Source organism: Pristiophorus japonicus, chromosome 8, assembly GCF_044704955.1.
Source record: "Pristiophorus japonicus isolate sPriJap1 chromosome 8, sPriJap1.hap1, whole genome shotgun sequence".
NCBI lineage: Eukaryota > Metazoa > Chordata > Chondrichthyes > Pristiophoridae > Pristiophorus > Pristiophorus japonicus.
The window spans coordinates 8,920,315-8,938,963 of record NC_091984.1 but is presented as its reverse complement, the minus strand read 5'-3'; the positions used below and the strand labels follow the sequence as shown (position 1 = coordinate 8,938,963).

The window sequence follows — 18,649 nt, the reverse complement described above, 5'->3', positions numbered from 1 at the left end:
AATGGGGGTGGTGCTCGAGGACTGGAGAATGGCAAATGATAAAAAATTATGCAAAGATAAAGCCAGCAATTATAGGTCAGTCAGTTTAACCTTGGTAGTGGGGAAGATTTAAGAAACAATAATCAGGGACAAAATTAACAGTCACTTGGACAAATGTGGATTAATTAAGGAAAGCCCGCATGGATTTGTTGAAGGCAAATCGTGTTTAACCAACTTGATCGAGTTTTTTGATGAGGGAACAGGAATGGTTGATGAGGACAATGTGGTTGATGTGATGTACACAGATTTCCAAAAGGCATGCACAAAGTGACGACAAACTGATCATCCTCGGTGACTTCAATGCCAGGGTCGGCATGACACAGCCCTCTGGGGAGGCGTGTTTGGCAGAGAGGGGGGTTAGGGAAAGCCAACTCCAGCGGGTACCCTACTCCTGACAAAATGTGTAGAACATGAACTTCTCATCACCAACATCTTGTTCCACTAGAGGGACAAATACAAGGCATCATGGCAACACCCTCGCTTCAACTATGTCAGCATCCAAGCCAGGGATCTCAAAGATGTGCGCATCACCTGCGCCATGTCAGGAGCTGATGACTGCTGGATGGATCACCGCCAAATCCGATCCATCATTGACATCAGCATAGCCCCAAAGAGGAGGGGGCAGCAGAAGCAGTGCCGCAAAAAAGTCAATGCCGGGGCACTTAAGGACCCAGCTAAGAGAGTCCTATACAGTAAGTGCCTCACAACTAACCTGGCGTGTCTTAATGACCCTGAGATGCAGAATGTCCACAACACTTGGTCTGCCCTCCAGGCCTCCATAACCAGTGCCTGCAAAGAGACGCTCGGTCACTCAACCAGAAAACACCAGGACTGCTTCGATGAGAATGATCAAGAGATCCAAGAGCGAAATATCCTCCGAGCGAGCATTACCGGTGCCAAACGGGGCGATAATCAATTTTTAGCCCTTAATCTACCGATATTTCGTTGTGGTTTTTTCGGTGATAAAATGAGTTACCTGTCAGGAGAACGCGAACGTCATTTGCATGAGCGTGACACAAAAGTTCAGGGTCATACGCTCTCACGGCTATAACAGTTGTGACCTTAGACCAGTCATAATGCTTCCAATCCTTTCCACCAATATCAAAGACAACAACCTAGTACAAAAATAAAGCTGTTAACTTCCATTTAAAATATAGATTTTCCCAATCAATATAACTGTCCCCAGGCTACGTGACCAGGGAGGGCTGGTGAACACATCGATCCTGCAGGTTATATTGGTGGTGCTCTTGTTGTTGCCACACTGCCCACTTAGTAACATTACTCTGGAGTAAATGCTAACCTCATCAGCTACTTCAGTTACAAAGTCATTTGCCACCAATGTTTTGTTTTCAAAGATCCAATAAGTTATATGCAGTTTAATCATGGCCAGGGTCACACTTTACATTGACTGATTAAGTCAAATCCCATTTTTATTACATGGGATTCCAGAATATTTAACAGGTGTTTTGGGGTCAATATTCTGTGCAAACCGCAAACTTTAACCATGGCATTAGGCAGTAAGAGGTAGATCACATGTCATTTAAGACACTTTACGTTAAAAAAAAGCACATTTTATTGACGTTGCACATGCTAAAATATCTTTGCACAGTTCAATAGAGTGTCCTATTTTATACAGGCTGCAACTATACCAACATTAACATTTTAACATCGGAATTATAATACGATACTCTGCATTTCCACCATATTCTAACTTGACCCTTGCACCGATCCACGAGCTTCACCTGATCCCGATCCCAACCCACACCCCTCAGCCTTTTCCGGATACTTGGCCAGTGATCCCTCTCCCCGTGACACAGGCTGGAGCTTGACTGGTGCCATCTCTTTCCTGCCCCAGCTCAGCCCGAGCCCACCCAACAAATCCCAGCCCGAGCCCCCCAACCCAGCCCAGCCCGAGCCCCCCAACTCAGCCCAGCCCGAGTCCACCCAACACAGCCCAGCCCGAGCCCACCCAACCCAGCCCAGCCCGAGTCCACCCAACACAGCCCAGCCCGAGCCCACCCAACACAGCCCAGCCCGAGCCCCCCAACCCAGCCCAGCCCGAACCCCCCAACACAGCCCAGCCCGAGCCCACCCAACCCAGCCCAGCCCGAGTCCACCCAACACAGCCCAGCCCGAGCCCACCCAACCCAGCCCAGCCCAGCCCGAGTCCACCCAACACAGCCCAGCCCAAGCCCACCCAACACAGCCCAGCCCGAGCCCACCCAACACAGCCCAGCCCAAGCCCACCCAGCCCAGCCCAGCTCGAGCCCCCCAACACAGCCCAGCACGAGCCCACCCAACCCAGCCCAGCCCGAGCCCACCCAACACAGCCCAGCCCAGCCCGAGCCCACCCAACACAGCCCAGCCCGAGCCCACCCAACACAGCCCAGCCCGAGCCCACCCAACACAGCCCAGCCCGAGCCCACCCAACCCAGCCCAGCCCGAGCCCCCCAACACAGCCCAGCCCGAGCCCCCCAACACAGCCCAGCCCAAGCCCCCCAACACAGCCCAGCCCAGCCCGAGCCCACCCAACACAGCCCAGCCCGAGCCCACCCAACACAGCCCGAGCCCACCCAACACAGCCCAGCCCGAGCCCACCCAACACAGCCCAGCCCAAGCCCCCTAACACAGCCCAGCCTGTGCACCCAAGCCCAGCGCGTGTATGTTGTACCCAGCCCGTGACTGCCATGCAGCTCAGCACAGCTCGACCCGAGACCCCCAACCCAGCCCAACCTGAGCCCACCAACCCAGCCCAGCCCAAGCCCACCAACTCAACTCAGCCCGAGCCCACCCAACCCAGCCCAGCCCGAACCTGCCAGCCTCAGCCCAAACCAGCCAGCGCCCCCAACCTAACCCAGCCAAGTCCGAGTGCTTCCACCCAGCCACACCCCGCCCAAGTGTCCCAAAACAAACTAACCCAGCTAATGCCCCCAACTCAACCCAGTGCAGCCTGTGCCCCCAGCCCAATCCAACTCAGCCCAGCCCGAGCCCCCAAAACAAACCCAACCAGTGCCCTCCATCATAACGCAGCACAGCCTGAGTCCCCAGTACAGCCCAGCCCGAGCCCCCCATCTCGGTCCCCTAGGGGGAAAGTGCCAGGGGGTGAAGAACGATCCCCGACCCCGGAAAGAACAACCTAAAGAGGAGGATCTCTCAGATCTTCCACAACAGTGCGGGTGAGAGGAACAAAATGAAGAAAGGAAGGAGCTCACATCCCAATGTCCATTCCAAGGGCTGCTGCTCAATACACTTCAACAGACAACTTAAAGTAAAATAACTTTTACACGAGGGAATTTAATGGCCCTCGACACCCACCTCGACTTGGTGCTGAATGTGTGCGGCCACGGGTTGGCACAGAGACGGATTCGAGCATTGACACTCGATACTGGTGTCGGATTCACCGGCGACCCACAGCGTGGCCAGGGCCAGAACCTGCGGCAATGCCAAACTCGAGCGCATCTTCTCTGCCAGAGATGAAAACTCATCAGTCACTGTGCGACAATGTATTTATACTGACCGGCATGTGACTGATGACACCTCCTGGATCTCTATCTCTTGGTATGTGTGGTAATAGTGAAATGTTGGCGCAAGCTTCATACTGTCAAATGTAACTTTGTTGGAACGTTCTCTTCTCTCCCTCCCTACCTCTCTTGGGCAAGATTCATCCCTGAACCTGTCTCCCCCACTTAGAAACATAGAAACAAAGAAATCTACAGTGCAGGAGGAGACCATTTCGGCCCATTGTCTCCACACCGGACAATAAAGAGTCACATGGCTCTTGGTCAGCAGCCCTGAAGGTTACATATAAACCGATGAACAATGAACAACAGCGGAAAGGTAAAGAGCACCCAGCCCAACCAGTCCACCCCACACAACTGCGACAAAACATTCTGTACAGCACCCCAACCGGAGCCATGTGATCTCCTGGGAGAGGCAAAACCCAGATAATAACCCAGGCCAATTGGGGAAAAAAAATCTGGGAAAATTCCTGTCTGACCCATCCAGGCGATCAAAACTAGTCCAGGAGATCACATTGGACATATTCGATTCCCTGCAGTACTTACCATCGTATCTGCACCAGCCAACATGAGGTTCTCCAGTCTAATCCCATTGACCAGCTCCAGGTCCGTAACTCTGCAGGTTACGGCACTTTAAGGGCCCATCCAAGCAACTTTTAAATGTGGTGAGGGTTTCTGCATCCATCACCCTTCCAGGCAGTGAGTTTCAGATCCCCGCAATCCTCTGCGTGAAGAAGTATCCCCTCAGATCCCCTCTGAACCTTCTACCAACCACCTTAAAACTAATCCCCTCATAATTGATCCCTCCACCAAGTGAAATAAGCCCTCGCTATCCACTCTATCCAGGACCCTCAAAATTATGTACACTTGAATGAAGTCTCCACTTAACCTCCTCTGTTCCAATGAGAACAAACCCAGCCTATCCGATCTATCCTCATAGCTAAGATTCTCCATTCCAGACAGCATCCTAGTAAATCTCCTCTGCACCCTCTCTAGTGCAATCACATGCTTTCTACGGTGACTAGAACTGCACGCAGTACTCCAACTAACATTGGGCAACATTAATCCCTGAACCTGTCTCCACCCACTTCCTCCTGAACATTGAGCAACCTTCATTCCTGAACCGATGTCCCTCACTTTCTCCCCAATATGGGCAACATTCATCCCTGAAACTCTCTCCATTCCCTCCTCTTTCCTCCTTAACTTTAACACTATTCAACCCTGCACCTCTATCCCACATCCCCTCATCCTCCCTACCTTGACCAATATTCATCACTGAACTCCTATCCTGCACTTATTGTGTGTCTTTACCAACATTTATCTCTGAATCTCTCTCCCACCTTCCGCTCTGTTGAGACCAACATTCGTCTTCGAATCTTTACCCCACTTCCTCCATGTTTTGGTCAACTGTCGCCCTCAAACCTCTCTTCCCACTATTTCCATGTCTTTTTTTTCATTCGTTTCTGGGATGTGGGCGTGTTGGCAAGGCCAGCATTTATTGCCCATCCCTAATTGCCCTTGAGAAGGTTATGGTGAGCCACCTTCCTGAACCGCTGCTTTCTGCGTGGTGAAGGTAGTCCCGTAGTGCTGTTAGAGAGGGAATTCCAGGATTTTGATGGAGGGAAGTTCATTGATGAAGCAGCTGAAGATGATTGGGCCTAGGACACTGCCGTGAGGAACACCTGCGGTGATGTCCTGGGGCTGAGATGATTGGCCTCCGGCAACCACAACCATCTTCCTCTGTGCTAGGTATGGCTCCAGCCAGTGGAAAGCCTTTCCCCTGACTCCCATGCTGCTTCCATTGTTTAGTATACATGTAGTCCTGTGTTGCAGCTTCCCCTGGTTGGCAGCTCATTTTTCAGTATCCTGATGCTGCTCCTGGTCTGCTCTTTTAAACTTCTCATTGAATCATTGTTAGTCACCTGGCTTGATGTTAATGGTAGAGTGAGGGATATGCCATGAGGTTACAAATTGTGGTGGAATAAAATTCTCCTGCTGCTCGAATGGCCCACAGCGCCTCACGGATGCCCGGCTTTGAGGTGCTGGATCCATTCTGAATCTCTCCCGTTTTGCACGCTGGTAGTGCTGCACTACACGATGGAGGATGCCCTCAGTGTGAAGACAGACCTTCGGCTCTACAAAGACTGTGCGGTGGTCACAGCTACCAATATTGTCATGGACAGATGCAACTGCGACATGTACATTGGAGAGAATGAGGCCAGGTCGGTTTTTCCCTCATGTCGAGTACATTCTGTGCCCTTGCTACCCTCAGTGCCTCTCTCACGTGGTGTTCAACATGAAGGAGTATTGATTCAGCAGCTGAGGGAGGGAGATAGGTGGTAACCAGCATGAGGTTTCCTTGTCCATGCTTGACCTGAAGCCATGAGACTTCAGGGAGTCAACGTTAAGCACTCCCAGAGCCACTCCCTCCCAACTGTAGACCGCTACGATGACACATTTGGTGGCTCTCTCCTGCCAATGGGACAGGACATACCCAGTGATGGTGATGGAGGAGTCAGGGACATTGGCAGAAAACATGATTCTGTTGGTATGACTATATCAGGCTTTTACCTGACTAGTGTGTGGGACTACCTCTCCCAAGTTTGGGGCAAGTCCCCAGATGTTAGTGCGGAGGACTTTGCAGGGTCGCCTGGGCTGGGTGTGCCGTTGTCTTAGCCGATGCCAGTGCCGAGGTTGATGCTGAGTGGTCCATCTCATTTTATTCTGAGTATTGTTTCTTGTAACTGTTTATTACAACTGAGTGGTGTGCTCAGCCATTTCAGAGGGCAGTTAAGAGTCAACCACATTGCTCTAGGTCTGGAGTCACATGTAGTGCCGACCAGGTAAGGGCAGCAGATTTCCTTCCCTAAAGGACATCAGTGAGAGGATTTTAAGACAACCCGGTACTTTAATGGTCATCATTACTATTACTAGCTTTTTATTGCCGATTTATTTAATTCACTGAATTTAATTCCACAGCTGCCATGGTGGAATTTGAACTCACGTGTTTGGATCATTTTGCCAACATAATGACAGTGACTGCACTGCAAGACGTTGACCGTGAAATTTCAAACCCCTTTTCACCCCGGGGCGGGCAACGGAAACGGCTTCCCCGGAATTGCCCCCATTATTGTGGGGGTGATAATGGCTTTGCCCTGCACCTCCCGATTAGTCTCGGGACGGGGTGTACACGGTGATGCCATTGCCGTGTGCGCTGACTCCTTATCATCCCACGCCGACCCCTTATCGCCCCAGGCCAACCGCTTTGCGCCCCGCGGGAGGAGAGGCTAGCTTGGGGCGATGCCAACAACAACTTTGCGGGTTGCGATGCTGCTGTACAGGAGCTGACGGGGCGCTGCTTAAAGAGGAGAGCCTTTGCACCGTGACCGCCATGTTTTTCAGTCGTTACAACAATAGCGGTTGTTGGAAAGGCCGGGCTGCCATCATGTAGCCCCACACCCCCCTTTGGGGGCCGGGCCGCTGCCCCAGCTTAAAAAGTCTCTGGTGGCCCAGTGGTACCCACCAAAGGGGCTGCAGAGTTTGCAACGGCCCTCCCCTTTCAAATGAAGGAGTGGGGGGGCTTTGTGGCATGTCAGGGCTACGCGGAGTGACCGTGTAGTGCTGATGTCATCAGCGTGGTGCAGAGATGCACGGCCAGCTACCGGGAGCGCCTCAGACAACACTCCGCTTCTTCTCTGATGCACTTGGGCCCAATTCCCAGAGAGGGGCGGTACTTCCAACCCGGGCGCAAATAGGCCCAGGTTCGTAGGTTACCGTCCCGTTACACTGGCGCGGACATTATCGCCCCCGTTATCTTTGGCTGTACAGTGTCTTGAGATGTCCTGAGGGCATGAATCGTACAATATAATTGCAAATTCTTCCTTGAATGTATTCGACTTTATTTTAAGAGGCATGGAACCCTTTTTGTATAAGTGGGCTAATATCACAGTTGACTGACAGTCAGAGGAATTCAATACAAATGTGAAGAATTTGTACAATATTATCAATTTAGTGCACAAACAAGATAATTACAGATGATGGAGGCCACTCGGCCCTCCAAAGAAATATATATATAACCCCCCACCTTTTTTGTATCCAGTTGTTTCTGAAATGATTACAAGAGTTCAGTCCCAGCTACTGGACCTGGGAACTCTTTCCCTATGTTGATCACTCTGTAAACATGAAATTTGGTTTGAAGCACCTCATTTAGGGGCATTAATGGATCTCAAAAGGCTTACCGCCCAGCCACGCAGGTTGTTGTGCCCCGCCGGGAAATGTGGTTCATGTTTACCGGCGGCGCAAAACGCCTCGCCGTCCAAAATCAGTTAGATCATGACGTCAGTTCGCGTGCAACAACTCGCTAGCACACCGCTGGAAAAATGAGGTGTGTCCGTCTCATTTAGCGTCTGCCGCTGCACACGCCAGAGAAACCAGGCAATCCCACGTAAGTTAGGCGATACCTGGAGGCTATTTGAAGGGAGGAGCAACCGGGTTAATTGGAGGTCACAGTGAGTGGAACATTTCAACAGAGCATGGCCCACAACTGAGGAGACCCCATTGACGTTGGGACAGGAGGCCTTACCCCCCCCACAGGTTTAACGGGAACAACGCTCACACCTTGACATATCAGAGGAGCAGTGTGTCAGAAGGCTGCATTCCGAAAAGAGGTCCTGAAAGAGTTGTGCCATCTTCTGCAGCCTGACCTGCAGCCTGACATCGGCACCAAGACTGCGCTGCCCGTCGCAGTGAAGGCCAGTGTTGCGCTGACCTTCTATGCCTCCGCCTCCTTCCAGGCTGCATCGAGGACATAGGCAACGTCTCTCAATTTGCTGCACATCGCTGCAATAATGCATATTAAAAGGCTTGCCACCCAGCCACGCAGGTTGTTGTGCCCCGCTGGGAAATTTGATTCATGTTTAATGGGCTCTGTTCAGACGGTCAATGCAATTATTAACATTCCCAATGAGCAGGGATAAATAGTATGAGCAGACATATGGGTTTGCCAGGATAGCAAGCTTCCCAATGGTTCAAGGAGCCATTGACTGCACACATGTGGTCTTGCGAGCACCATTCTAGAATGTCGAGGTCTTCCGAAACTGAAAGGCATACCACTCCCTGAATGTGCAGCTGCTGTGTGACCACACGCAGCGCATCCTCGCAGTGAATGCCCGCTATCCTGGCAGCACACAGGATGCATACATCCTGCATGAGTGCACTGTGCCACGAATGTTTCAGCCACCATGGGAAGGATATGGCTGGCTGCTCGGGGACAAAAGATACGACCTTGCCACCTGGCTAATGACCCCTCTCCGCAATCCCACCACCCAACTGGAGTATCGCTAAAGCAGCAGCCATGCGACCGCCCGCAACAGAGTCGAGTAGACAATAGGGGTGCTGAAGCAACAGTTCCGATGCCTGGACCGCTCTGGTGGCAGCCTTCAATACTGCAATCAACAGGTGTCGCTATTCATTGTGGTGTGCTGCATGCTGCACAACTTGACTATAATGAGGTCCCAGGCATTGGCAGTGGGGATTGCAACCCCACCTCAGGAGGAGGACAAAGAGGAAGAGGAGCCTGCCAAGGCTCCGAATGGCCAACTAGACGAGGAGGAGGAGCAGCAGCCACGAAGGAAGCACTGTGGCAATGCTGCCGCTGCAAGGGCCAATCATCAGTGGCTCATAATGTATCGTTTCTCTTCAATGGAGGAAGCTGATGGAAGCAGCTAATATTGACCATGTTATGTGCTGTGATAATGGCTCAGAGAAATTCCACATTAATAGACAATGCAAACGGTCAAATAAACATTTTAATAATTTCATCAAAAGTCTCGCCTGAAACAGCACACCAAGAAAAACACACCAGCAACTAATAAAAAATGTAACAAATGCCCCTTGAAACAGCATAACACACAATCAACTTGAGCAATATGTGTTCAAACGCCCCTGCCATTTGTAATTCCACACCAGCTTCAATGTGCCTTATTAGGTCCAGACCCATACACCAATAGCAGGCATCAAACAACAGCAACAATATATTTACAATGATATTTACAGGATGGAGACATCTGTCCATAGTGGTCAAAATCTTTATTTCCCAACCTTTCCTAATCCCTGCTCCCACGCCTACTGCTCCTCCTTAATGGGGCCGCAGTGCCTGCAGCAAGGCTGCTTTAAGGCTGCTGTGTCTCTAAGGCAGACACTACAGACGGCCGAGCAGGATGCCCTGGACCAGCTCTGAGACCGGAAGGGCTTGCAGCGGACTGCACTGCCTCAGTATCGGCGGCAGCAGTCTTGGATGGCTGGGGTGTAGATCGTGGCAGGTGCAAAGGTGGAGTGGCAGTGGTGGGAGCCGGAATGCTGTCATCCTGAGCAAGGACAGCACCTTCCATTTCCAGCAGAGCCTCAGCATCCGGAGCTAGATTGCTGGCCTGCTTCGACACCATCACTTCCCCAGAGAGGATGGAAGCAGTTGGTGTTTGCATGGCATCAATCTGAGACTGAATCACAGATCACTGAGTCTGAAACGCTGCAGGCTGAGAGTTGATGCCAGTAACCAATAACTGCATCACATCACGAAGGCCTTGCGTGGCTTCGGCCTGTGATGTGATAGCTACTGCCATACCAGCCATGGCACGCGGCATCACCTCTGGGATTCCACTGTCACTCATTGAGCCCATCTCCCTCTGGAGCCGGTCAAGGATGGGCTCAATGGGCTGCTGGGAGGCTCGGCCAAAGCTTGAGGCAGCCTCCTCCAACCTCAGAGCAAGTGCATCCATGCTCTGCGGGACGCTTTCCAATGCACCCATAAGCTCACGGTGAATTACCATGGACTCTCTCGACATAGCCTCCAAGTCCATGTCCACATCTGAGTGTCTCCGAGCAGGAGTCATGATCAGAGTCAATCTCCGAGGAGCTTGCCCCAAGATGCCCCTCGCGCTGTGTGTTGCTGCAGGCCACTCGGGCCAGGAGCCTCAGGCTCTTCAAAGCCCAATAATGGCGTGTCTTCCACCGAGGTCACAAAAGTCTTCGACACTGTCAATCGTGAGGGATTAAGAAGCGTCCTCCTCAGATTCGGCTGCCCTCAAAAGTTTGTCACCATTCTCCACCTGCTCCATGACGACATACAAGCCGTGATCCTGACCAGCGGATTCACCACAGACCCAGTCCACATTCTGACTGGGGTCAAGCTAGGCTGTGTCACTGCACCAATGCTCTTCTTGATCTTCCTTGCTGCAATGCTCCATCTCGCCCTCGGCAAGCTCCCCGCTGGAGTGGAGCTAAATTACAGGACAAACGGGAATCTGTTCAACCTCCGCCACCTTCAGGTTAGATCCAAGCTCGTCCCATCCTCCATCATCGAACTATAGTACATAGACGCTGCTTGCGTCTGCGCACACTCGGAGGCCGAACTCCAAGCCATCGTCAAAATCTTCACCAAGGCTTACAAGAGCTTGGGCCTTACACTAAACAACTGTAAGACAAAGATCGTCCCAAACTGCCCCTGCCACAGCATTGCCCCCCCCGTTTATCAAAATCCACAATGAGACATTGGACAAAGTGGACCATTTTCCATACCTCGGGAGCCGACTGTGAACAAGGGCAGAGATCGACGACGAGGTCCAACACCACCTGCAGTGTGCCAGTGCAACCTTTGGTCACCTGAGGAAGAGAGTATTCGAAGACCAGGACCTCAAACCCGGCACCAAGCTCATGGTCTACAGAGCAGTTGTGATACCCGCCCTCCTATATGGCTCAGAGACATGGACTATGTAAAGCAGGCACCTCAAAACACTGGAGAAGTACCACTTATGCTGCCTCAGTAAGATGCTGCAAATCCATTGGCATGACATGCGCACCAACGTCAGTGTCCTCGCTCAGGCCAATATCCTCAGCATCGAAGTACTGACCACGCTCGATCAGCCACACTGGACGGGATACATCACCTGCATGCCTGACACAAGACTCCCAAAACAAGTGCTCCACTCGGAGCTCCGACATAGCAAGTGAGCCCCAGGTGGGCAGAGGAAATGCTTCAAGGACACCCTCAAAGCCTCCTTGAAAAAATGTAACATCCACACTGGCACCTGGGAATCCCTGGCCCAAGACCGCCCAAAGTGGAGGAAAAACATCCGGGAAGGCGCTGAACACCTCGAGCCTCTTCGCTGAGAGCAAGCTGAAGCCAAGCGTCGACAGTGGAAGGAGCGCGTGGCAACCCAGGCACCCCACACTCCTGTTCCTTCAACAACCGTTTGCCCCACCTGTGACAGAGACTGTGGGTCCCGCATTGGACTCTTCAGTCACCTGAGAACTCATTTCAAGTGTGGAAGCAAGTCATCCTCGACTCCGACCTCCAAGTCCGCTAAACCAGCTAAGGTGGCCGAGGCTGGTGTCGCCGCCACTCCTCCCCCACCCGCTTTCGTCGGAACCAGTAGAGGCACGGGCGATGTCAGAAAAAGACCAACACGGCCTCCGGCGGGGGAAAGGGAGTGCGTCCAAGCAGAAGGAAGGTGTGGAGGGAAAAAAACATCTCGAGGCGAGTCACTAAGAAAACTCAAATGACCCCATAACCGCGCTTGCCCCAAACACCAAAATGGTGAACGTGAGCATGAGGTAATCCCGTGACCAACCCCGTGACCGGACCCGCTCCCGCGGAGAATCTACTACCCGCAGTCGGCCTTGGGCCCGAGAAACAAAAACAGAAGAAGGGAGCAGAGGCAGAGGCAGAGGCAAACATAGAAGTCTCCGTGCCTCCGTGTCCATCCAGACTAAAAAGGAGGCGCCATTCCTTGGAAGCGGAAGAGGACCGAGAGGAGGGAGGTCCCTCAATGCAAGAGGAGTTGGCGCGTGGCGCGGGTCCCGCGCTCCCCCCCCACCCCGACACCCCCACCATTACCAAGACGCGCCGTCGGCGGGAGTCGCCCATCCCTCGGGAGGGTGAGACAGCTACTTCTGTCCAGCCCGGACCTCCTGGGGATGGGGAAGAAGCCCTGCCTGTTGTGGGGGCTGTGGAGCCGTCCACAGTTACCACCATACCACAACCATTAATCATTGCTGGGTCGGTCGTCCTGTAAGCTGAGGCGGGCGAGGCCGATGAGGCTGAGCATGCCCAGTGGCCCCGACATCTCACAGGAACTGCTCGACCTGGTGGAAGATTTTAACTGAAATACCCCGCCCGCTGGGTCGGAGGGTGGTGGCGGGGTGGGCGAAGGCCCCCTATCTCCATCTCTGATGTTGGTGCCGGGTGTGCTGGAGGAACAATTCATGGTTTTTCCCTGGAGTCTCTGTACAGCTGAAGAAACGGACTGAAGCTGCTGCACACATGGAGGATCAACGACCCAGGGTGAGAGCCCACAAATTCTGCAATGGAGCCTTGGTGTTCGGTGTGGAGAGTCAGAGAGCGGTGCTCGACCCGTCAAGTGGCAGGAGCCGCTCGCCGCAAGCCTTGTGCAGCATGTGGAGGAGGTAGCGCATGATGTCTTGGGCAGCACTGTGGTCCCCAGGACCCACACACAGTACAGGAAGAAGTTTAACAACCTCACCCGGGTGGTCAGGGTGAGTGAATGCTTCTGCAAATGCTATGTACCACCATCTGAACCACAGTCTTCACTGTGCAAAGCACCACACCCCCAGCACTCCCCCACCACAATCTCTACCTACCTACATTCACACCTACATCTCACACCTTGCCCACAATGACAGCTATTCAACTACAGCAGGCACATCACCCAAACACATTGCTGCACACTCACTCACACACTTTCCTTGCTCTTGCAGGCCAAGGTGGCCCAAAACAGGACAGAGCAGGAGTGCACAAGCAGGGGACAAGCCGACACCCAACCACTGTCTGCACTGGAGAATAGAGTGCTGCATATTATTGGGCGCCGGGTGGAGGGCGCCTTGGCCATCGGCGACGTAGACCCCCTTGGGGAAACCACGGTATGTTCATCCCTACTCCTTCTTCTCACATCCCACTTCCCCCTCACCCCACAAGTATATCAGACTTTCCAGCTAATCATGCTCTATGCATACAATTCTCCCTTCCTTTACCCGACTCGTGTGAGATTATTATTGCAGACAACGAACAAGCAACTGAGAAGCCTGTCGCTGAGGGCAGCGTAGAGACCGAGGCGGATCTCACCCACAGGCACCAGCTCAGACACTGTTGTTTAGAGGCCACAGTAGCGAGATCTGCACATGGTGAGGCACCGGGGACGAGTGGGCTACAGTGAGGTCGGGGCAAAGGATAGCTCGGGAGCCAACTCCCCGGAGGGCGGGTTCATGTGTGAGTTGTGCTACACAGGACACAGATGAGGACCCCCATATTGAGGCATTTACAAGAAGTGTGATGGGCATGCACACGGCGATAATAGATCCAATGGCATGGGTGCATGACAGCCTCTCGGTAATGACCAGGAGTGTGGAGGAGTCCACCTCCAACATTGCAGAAGACTCTGAGCACACTATGGAGCCAATCACTTCCAATCTGCAAAGGATGGTAGACTCCCAGTGAGTCCGTGGTGATCCAGACATGATGCCGCGTGTGATGGGCGATCTGGCAGCTTCCAGTGCAGCACAGGCGGAAGCGACGCAAATATTAGTGCTGTAATGCAGTCTATGCTTGGTGGCATCCAATCTCAGACTGCTCTCATGCAGTCTTAACTTGATGTCACGCAAGCTCTGACTGCTGCCATCATGGCTGGGTCTACCACCGTCAACCGGGGCTTTCTCGGCGTCTCAGCAGGCCATCAATCTGTGCTCCAACAGATTGCTAGGGATGCTGAGGTGCTGCCGCGGGGGAATGGCAGTGGGTCAGTGGAACAGGAAGTTGCTGTCCTCTCTCAGGATGGTAGCATTTCTGCTTACACCACAGCCACACCACCATTGCCCCTGTCACTGTCTATCATCCAGCTACCCCAGACTGCTGCCGCCCCTGCTGAGATGGTGCAGTCTGCAGCCGGACCTTCCTGGCCCAGAGTCGGTCGAGGGTGTCCTGCAAGGTCATCTGAAGTCCCCCGCACGGACACTCAGCAGCGGTCCACCAGCCGTGCTGCAGCTACTGGGCCAACACTTTGTAGGAGCACTAGAGCAGGCAAAGGCACAGTAACGAGCCATTGCACAAGGGTGAATCATTAATATGTTTGTTGTAAATGTGGTCACTGGTTATTAATAAATTAATTTCGGACATGTATTTGCCACGTTTAGACTTAGTCTCTGCAAGCACTTTGCAAATTTTGGTTAATTATTTCCACATTCTTTAGTTAATCATTTCCCCTTTTGGACTTGGTCTCTGGTTAATGGTTTCCTATTCTTCCAGTATTTTTTTCATTCACCATTTCACCTTCCCTTGCTTTCCTATGAGCCATCCCCGGATGAATTCGGACACGGGACTCTGGAGCAAAACGCATCCGACCAGACCGCCCCAATAGCGCCGATCACACAACGGAAAACTAACCACCGAGGCAAGGTGACTTTTCCACCCGCAGACAGCAGGCTCCATCCCCACGGTTTTAACAGGTCCGCCTCCAGAGGTTTCCGGGACTCGTGCTATGCATCCCGGTGTGCGACCCGCCTGGTTCCTGTACCGCTGGACACACCTTCGTTGTCAGAGGCTGACCTGTGTATTTATCAGTTGGAAATCAGTCTGCCGCTTTACTGCTGTCACTCCTTCCAGCCAAGGCACGGCCACACATGCTCAGTACTGCCCTGTTCAGCTCCACAAGCCCTTTCACCGACCATTGACATGGATCGGATCCGATGTTCCCTCCCGAAGTTTTCCCCGACATCCTACTCTGGTTATTGCCCGACGGGAGCAGAAGTGCCCTTTCAGCACCTTCCCTTACTCGCTCGGGACCGGTGCACCGATATAGTTAGCGCCAGCGCCGGGGCTTTCCAACGGCGATAATGCTCGAGCGCACCGTTAGTGATATCCGCTGCCGCTAAGGTTTGGAATTTCCTGCCCATAATGTTTTAACCATTTTATTCAGTAAAAAGAAACCAAAGACTTTAATCACGACGAGAGTATCTTACACCCATGGAGCTTGAATCTCTGTGTTCTGCATCTGTACCATAATTGTTAAGTATATTTCATTTCTGTTCTGTCAGGGTCAGTGGAGCACTGTTCTTTATTGGTTGGATGGTTGACAATGTCAGTAAGGGAGTGAAGGGGATGGGAGAGAAGAACTTATGCATGTGGCTCAAGGTCGAAGTAATTCATACTCTTATCTGCTGCCGTCACTGAAGCTTTTCACAAACATTTCATTCATTATGCTAGATACAGAATATACCAGTACACTTTTCATTCAGTATCTAATGCCTTTTTGCATCAATGTGAAACATTTTCAAGTACAGATCAACAAGATATTACATGCTTCGAATGTACGGCACAGAAAGAGGCCGATCGGCCCATCGGGTCCATGTCACTATCTATGTTCCACATGAGCCTCAACCCACCCATCTTCATCTAACCCTATCATCATATTCATCTATTCTTTCTCCTTCATGCCCTTATCTAGCTTCCCCTTAAATTAATCTGTTATTGGCCTCAACTACTCCTTGTGGTAGGAGTCTCACAGAAGTAGCCGTATAACTCAGATGTCAGGCCAGCAATCTAACTGGCAATGGTACTAAAGACAAGTAACGTGAGACACTGTGTGTTCCCCTCTTCCCCAGTCCTGGAGGCTGTTCCGCACCAGCTTGAGATCGTACCGACTGCACTATCATTTCCGCCTGAAGCAAAACATTATTTTAAAATCCCCGAGAACTATACAAACTTGCTCTGAAATGTTTTTATTGTTAGGTGAAGTCAGGTGCTCCCATTCTCTCCCTCATTGTCATTAAATAATAGCTGGTAGAAAGTGTAGCTCTGCACCAGCATCCATCCAGACATGCACAGTATTCATTCGCCACTGACCTCAGTATAACTTTGGGGTGCCCACTCTGTATCACACACGGCAGAGACTGGGAGCTCCAGCATCATTGCAGCCTGAGAAATGAGATGTAAAGTAAATTTAACACTGATATCGGGGAATTGGGTTAGTAATTCGGTACCCCCATTTTGAAGGGTTAATCCTGTTGGGACAGTAACTATAGCTCCCCCTGAAAGTTTGCTCCGCCTGCTGCAAAAATAGGTTTCAGCGCCCCAAGCGGGAAAGGGAGCGTTAAATCAGTCATTGCACAATTCTCTAACGGTGGTGGAACTGAAAATCTCAACAATAAATTTCCAGAGCGAATGCAAATGCTGCGAAAGCCGCTATACATCCTGTGGACAGTCAATTCTTAAAGACGTGGTAAGATAAGTATGCGCATGCGCAGTTCCAACTTCTCCGTTTGCTCAGAGTGGGAAAATGGAGGAGGAAGCTGGTCGCCAGCGTGACCACCGCATCTCGCCCACGGTCGTCGAGGCATTCGTGGAGGGAGTGGAGAGGCGGTGGATTCTGCTGCAACCTTCCAGTGGAAAGAGGCCCGCTCCTAGAGTCTTTAGGAGGCGATGGAGGGAGGTGGCCCAGCACGTCTCTGCCAGGAACACAGTCGCCAGAACTGTGACACAATGTCACAAGAAGTTCAACAACCTCACTAGGGCAGTCAGGGTGAGTATCCTTTCTATTCACGTTGCACTGCCTTAATGTGAAGCTCACTGTCTCACACAATGTCAAGACTTTGCAGTACCTGCTCCTGCACGATGTGTACCGAGGCGATGGTCTTCATTGGTGAAGACACCATTAAAGTTCAGGCTCAGTTCATCAGCCATGGCCTGGCCATCCAATCGTCGCTGACCTTTGTATTCCCTACTCAGCCTGACTCCGATTCACACTACCATTTCACTCTTGATATGCGTTCACAACACTTCAGCCTTATCCTTCATCTTAGGTGGTAATCACCTAATCCCACCGTTCATCCAGCCACTCTGCACAGCCACACACATTCAAATGGAGATCTGCACACTTCCACATAGTAGCCACTATTCAACGAAGGTAGGCACATGTGGCACACGATGAGCTGCACACTCACTCACACCTTCTTGTGTTTGTTATTGCAGTCGAAACTGACACACAACCAGCACGAGCAGAGGTGCACCGGAGGAGGGGAGCCTGACATCGAGGACCTCACAGAGGTGTAGGAGCAAGTGTCCGCCCTCGTGGGCACACCAGTTGGTGCAGTAGTGGTTGGTGAAGCCGAGCCCCCTGGAAGTATGTTAATGCCCTTTGTGTTTTATGTGAGGCCCTTTACCCTTGAGACCAAATGCCCTACTCCCTTTACATATAAATGTCCAATGCCAGCTCTTTCTTCCCTTCCTGCCCCTCACCTGCTGCTAACCACAATTCTGTTGCTTTGTGCTTACAGATGATGAGCCAGAAGCACAGCAGCCTCACCGTGAGCCCTCCACATCGAATAGTGGGGGAGACGAGGAGGAAGGGGGCAAAAATTTTGCGACAGAGTGTGACCCTCCATCAGCTGCACCAAGTGGGGACACCACCTCGGTGGAAGACACGCCATTATTGGGCTTTGAAGAGCCTGAGGCTCCTGGCCTGAGTGGTCTGCAGCAACACACAGCGCCAGGGGTGCATTGGAAAGCATCCCGCAGAGCATGGATGCACTTGCTCTGAGGTTGGAGGAGGCCGCCTCAAGCATTGGCCGAGCCTCCCAGCAGCCTATCGAGCCCATCCTTGACCGGCTCCAGAGGGAGATGGGCACAACGAGCGACAGTGGAATCCCAGAGGTGATGCCGCGTGGCATGGCAGTAGCTATCGCATCACAGGCCGAAGCCACACAAGGCCTTCGTGATCTGATGCGGTCACTGGTTACTGGCATCAACTCTCAGACTGCAGCGTTTCAGACTCTGTGTTCTGTGGGTCAGTCTCAGATTGATGCCATGCAAACACCAACTGCGGCCATCCTCTCTGGGGAAGTGATGGTGCCGAAGCAGGCCAGCAATCTAGCTCCGGATGCTGAGGCTCTGCTGGAAATGGAAGGTGCTGTCCTTGCTCAGGATGACAGCATTCCGGCTCCCACCACTGCCACTCCACCTTTGCACCTGCCGCGGTCTATACCCCAGCCATCCAAGACTGCTGCCACCGATACTGAGGCAGTGCAGT

General features: G+C 52.2%; 2 protein-coding genes and 1 long non-coding RNA gene across 3 annotated transcripts in view; 1 reads left to right on the top strand and 2 right to left on the bottom strand.

The window, feature by feature from the left end:
- Positions 1 to 15,113, bottom strand: part of LOC139269273 (di-N-acetylchitobiase-like) — a 76,062-nt gene extending 60,949 nt beyond the window's left edge. The window contains exons 1-2 of the mRNA XM_070888360.1: positions 15,010 to 15,113; positions 1,016 to 1,154 (exon numbers count right to left, since the gene is read on the bottom strand). Of these exons, the coding sequence (XP_070744461.1) occupies positions 1,016 to 1,154; positions 15,010 to 15,054 (184 nt within the window). The 5' untranslated portion in view covers positions 15,055 to 15,113. The remainder of the gene's footprint in view (positions 1 to 1,015; positions 1,155 to 15,009) is intronic.
- The window catches only part of LOC139268400 (uncharacterized), a 234,522-nt gene that overhangs the window by 100,965 nt on the left and 114,908 nt on the right, over positions 1 to 18,649 (bottom strand). The gene's annotated exons all lie outside the window — the stretch shown is intronic.
- The window catches only part of LOC139268399 (di-N-acetylchitobiase-like), a 49,376-nt gene continuing 46,097 nt past the window's right edge, over positions 15,371 to 18,649 (top strand). The window contains exon 1 of the mRNA XM_070886493.1: positions 15,371 to 15,498. The gene's annotated coding sequence lies outside the window, so the exon portion shown is untranslated. The remainder of the gene's footprint in view (positions 15,499 to 18,649) is intronic.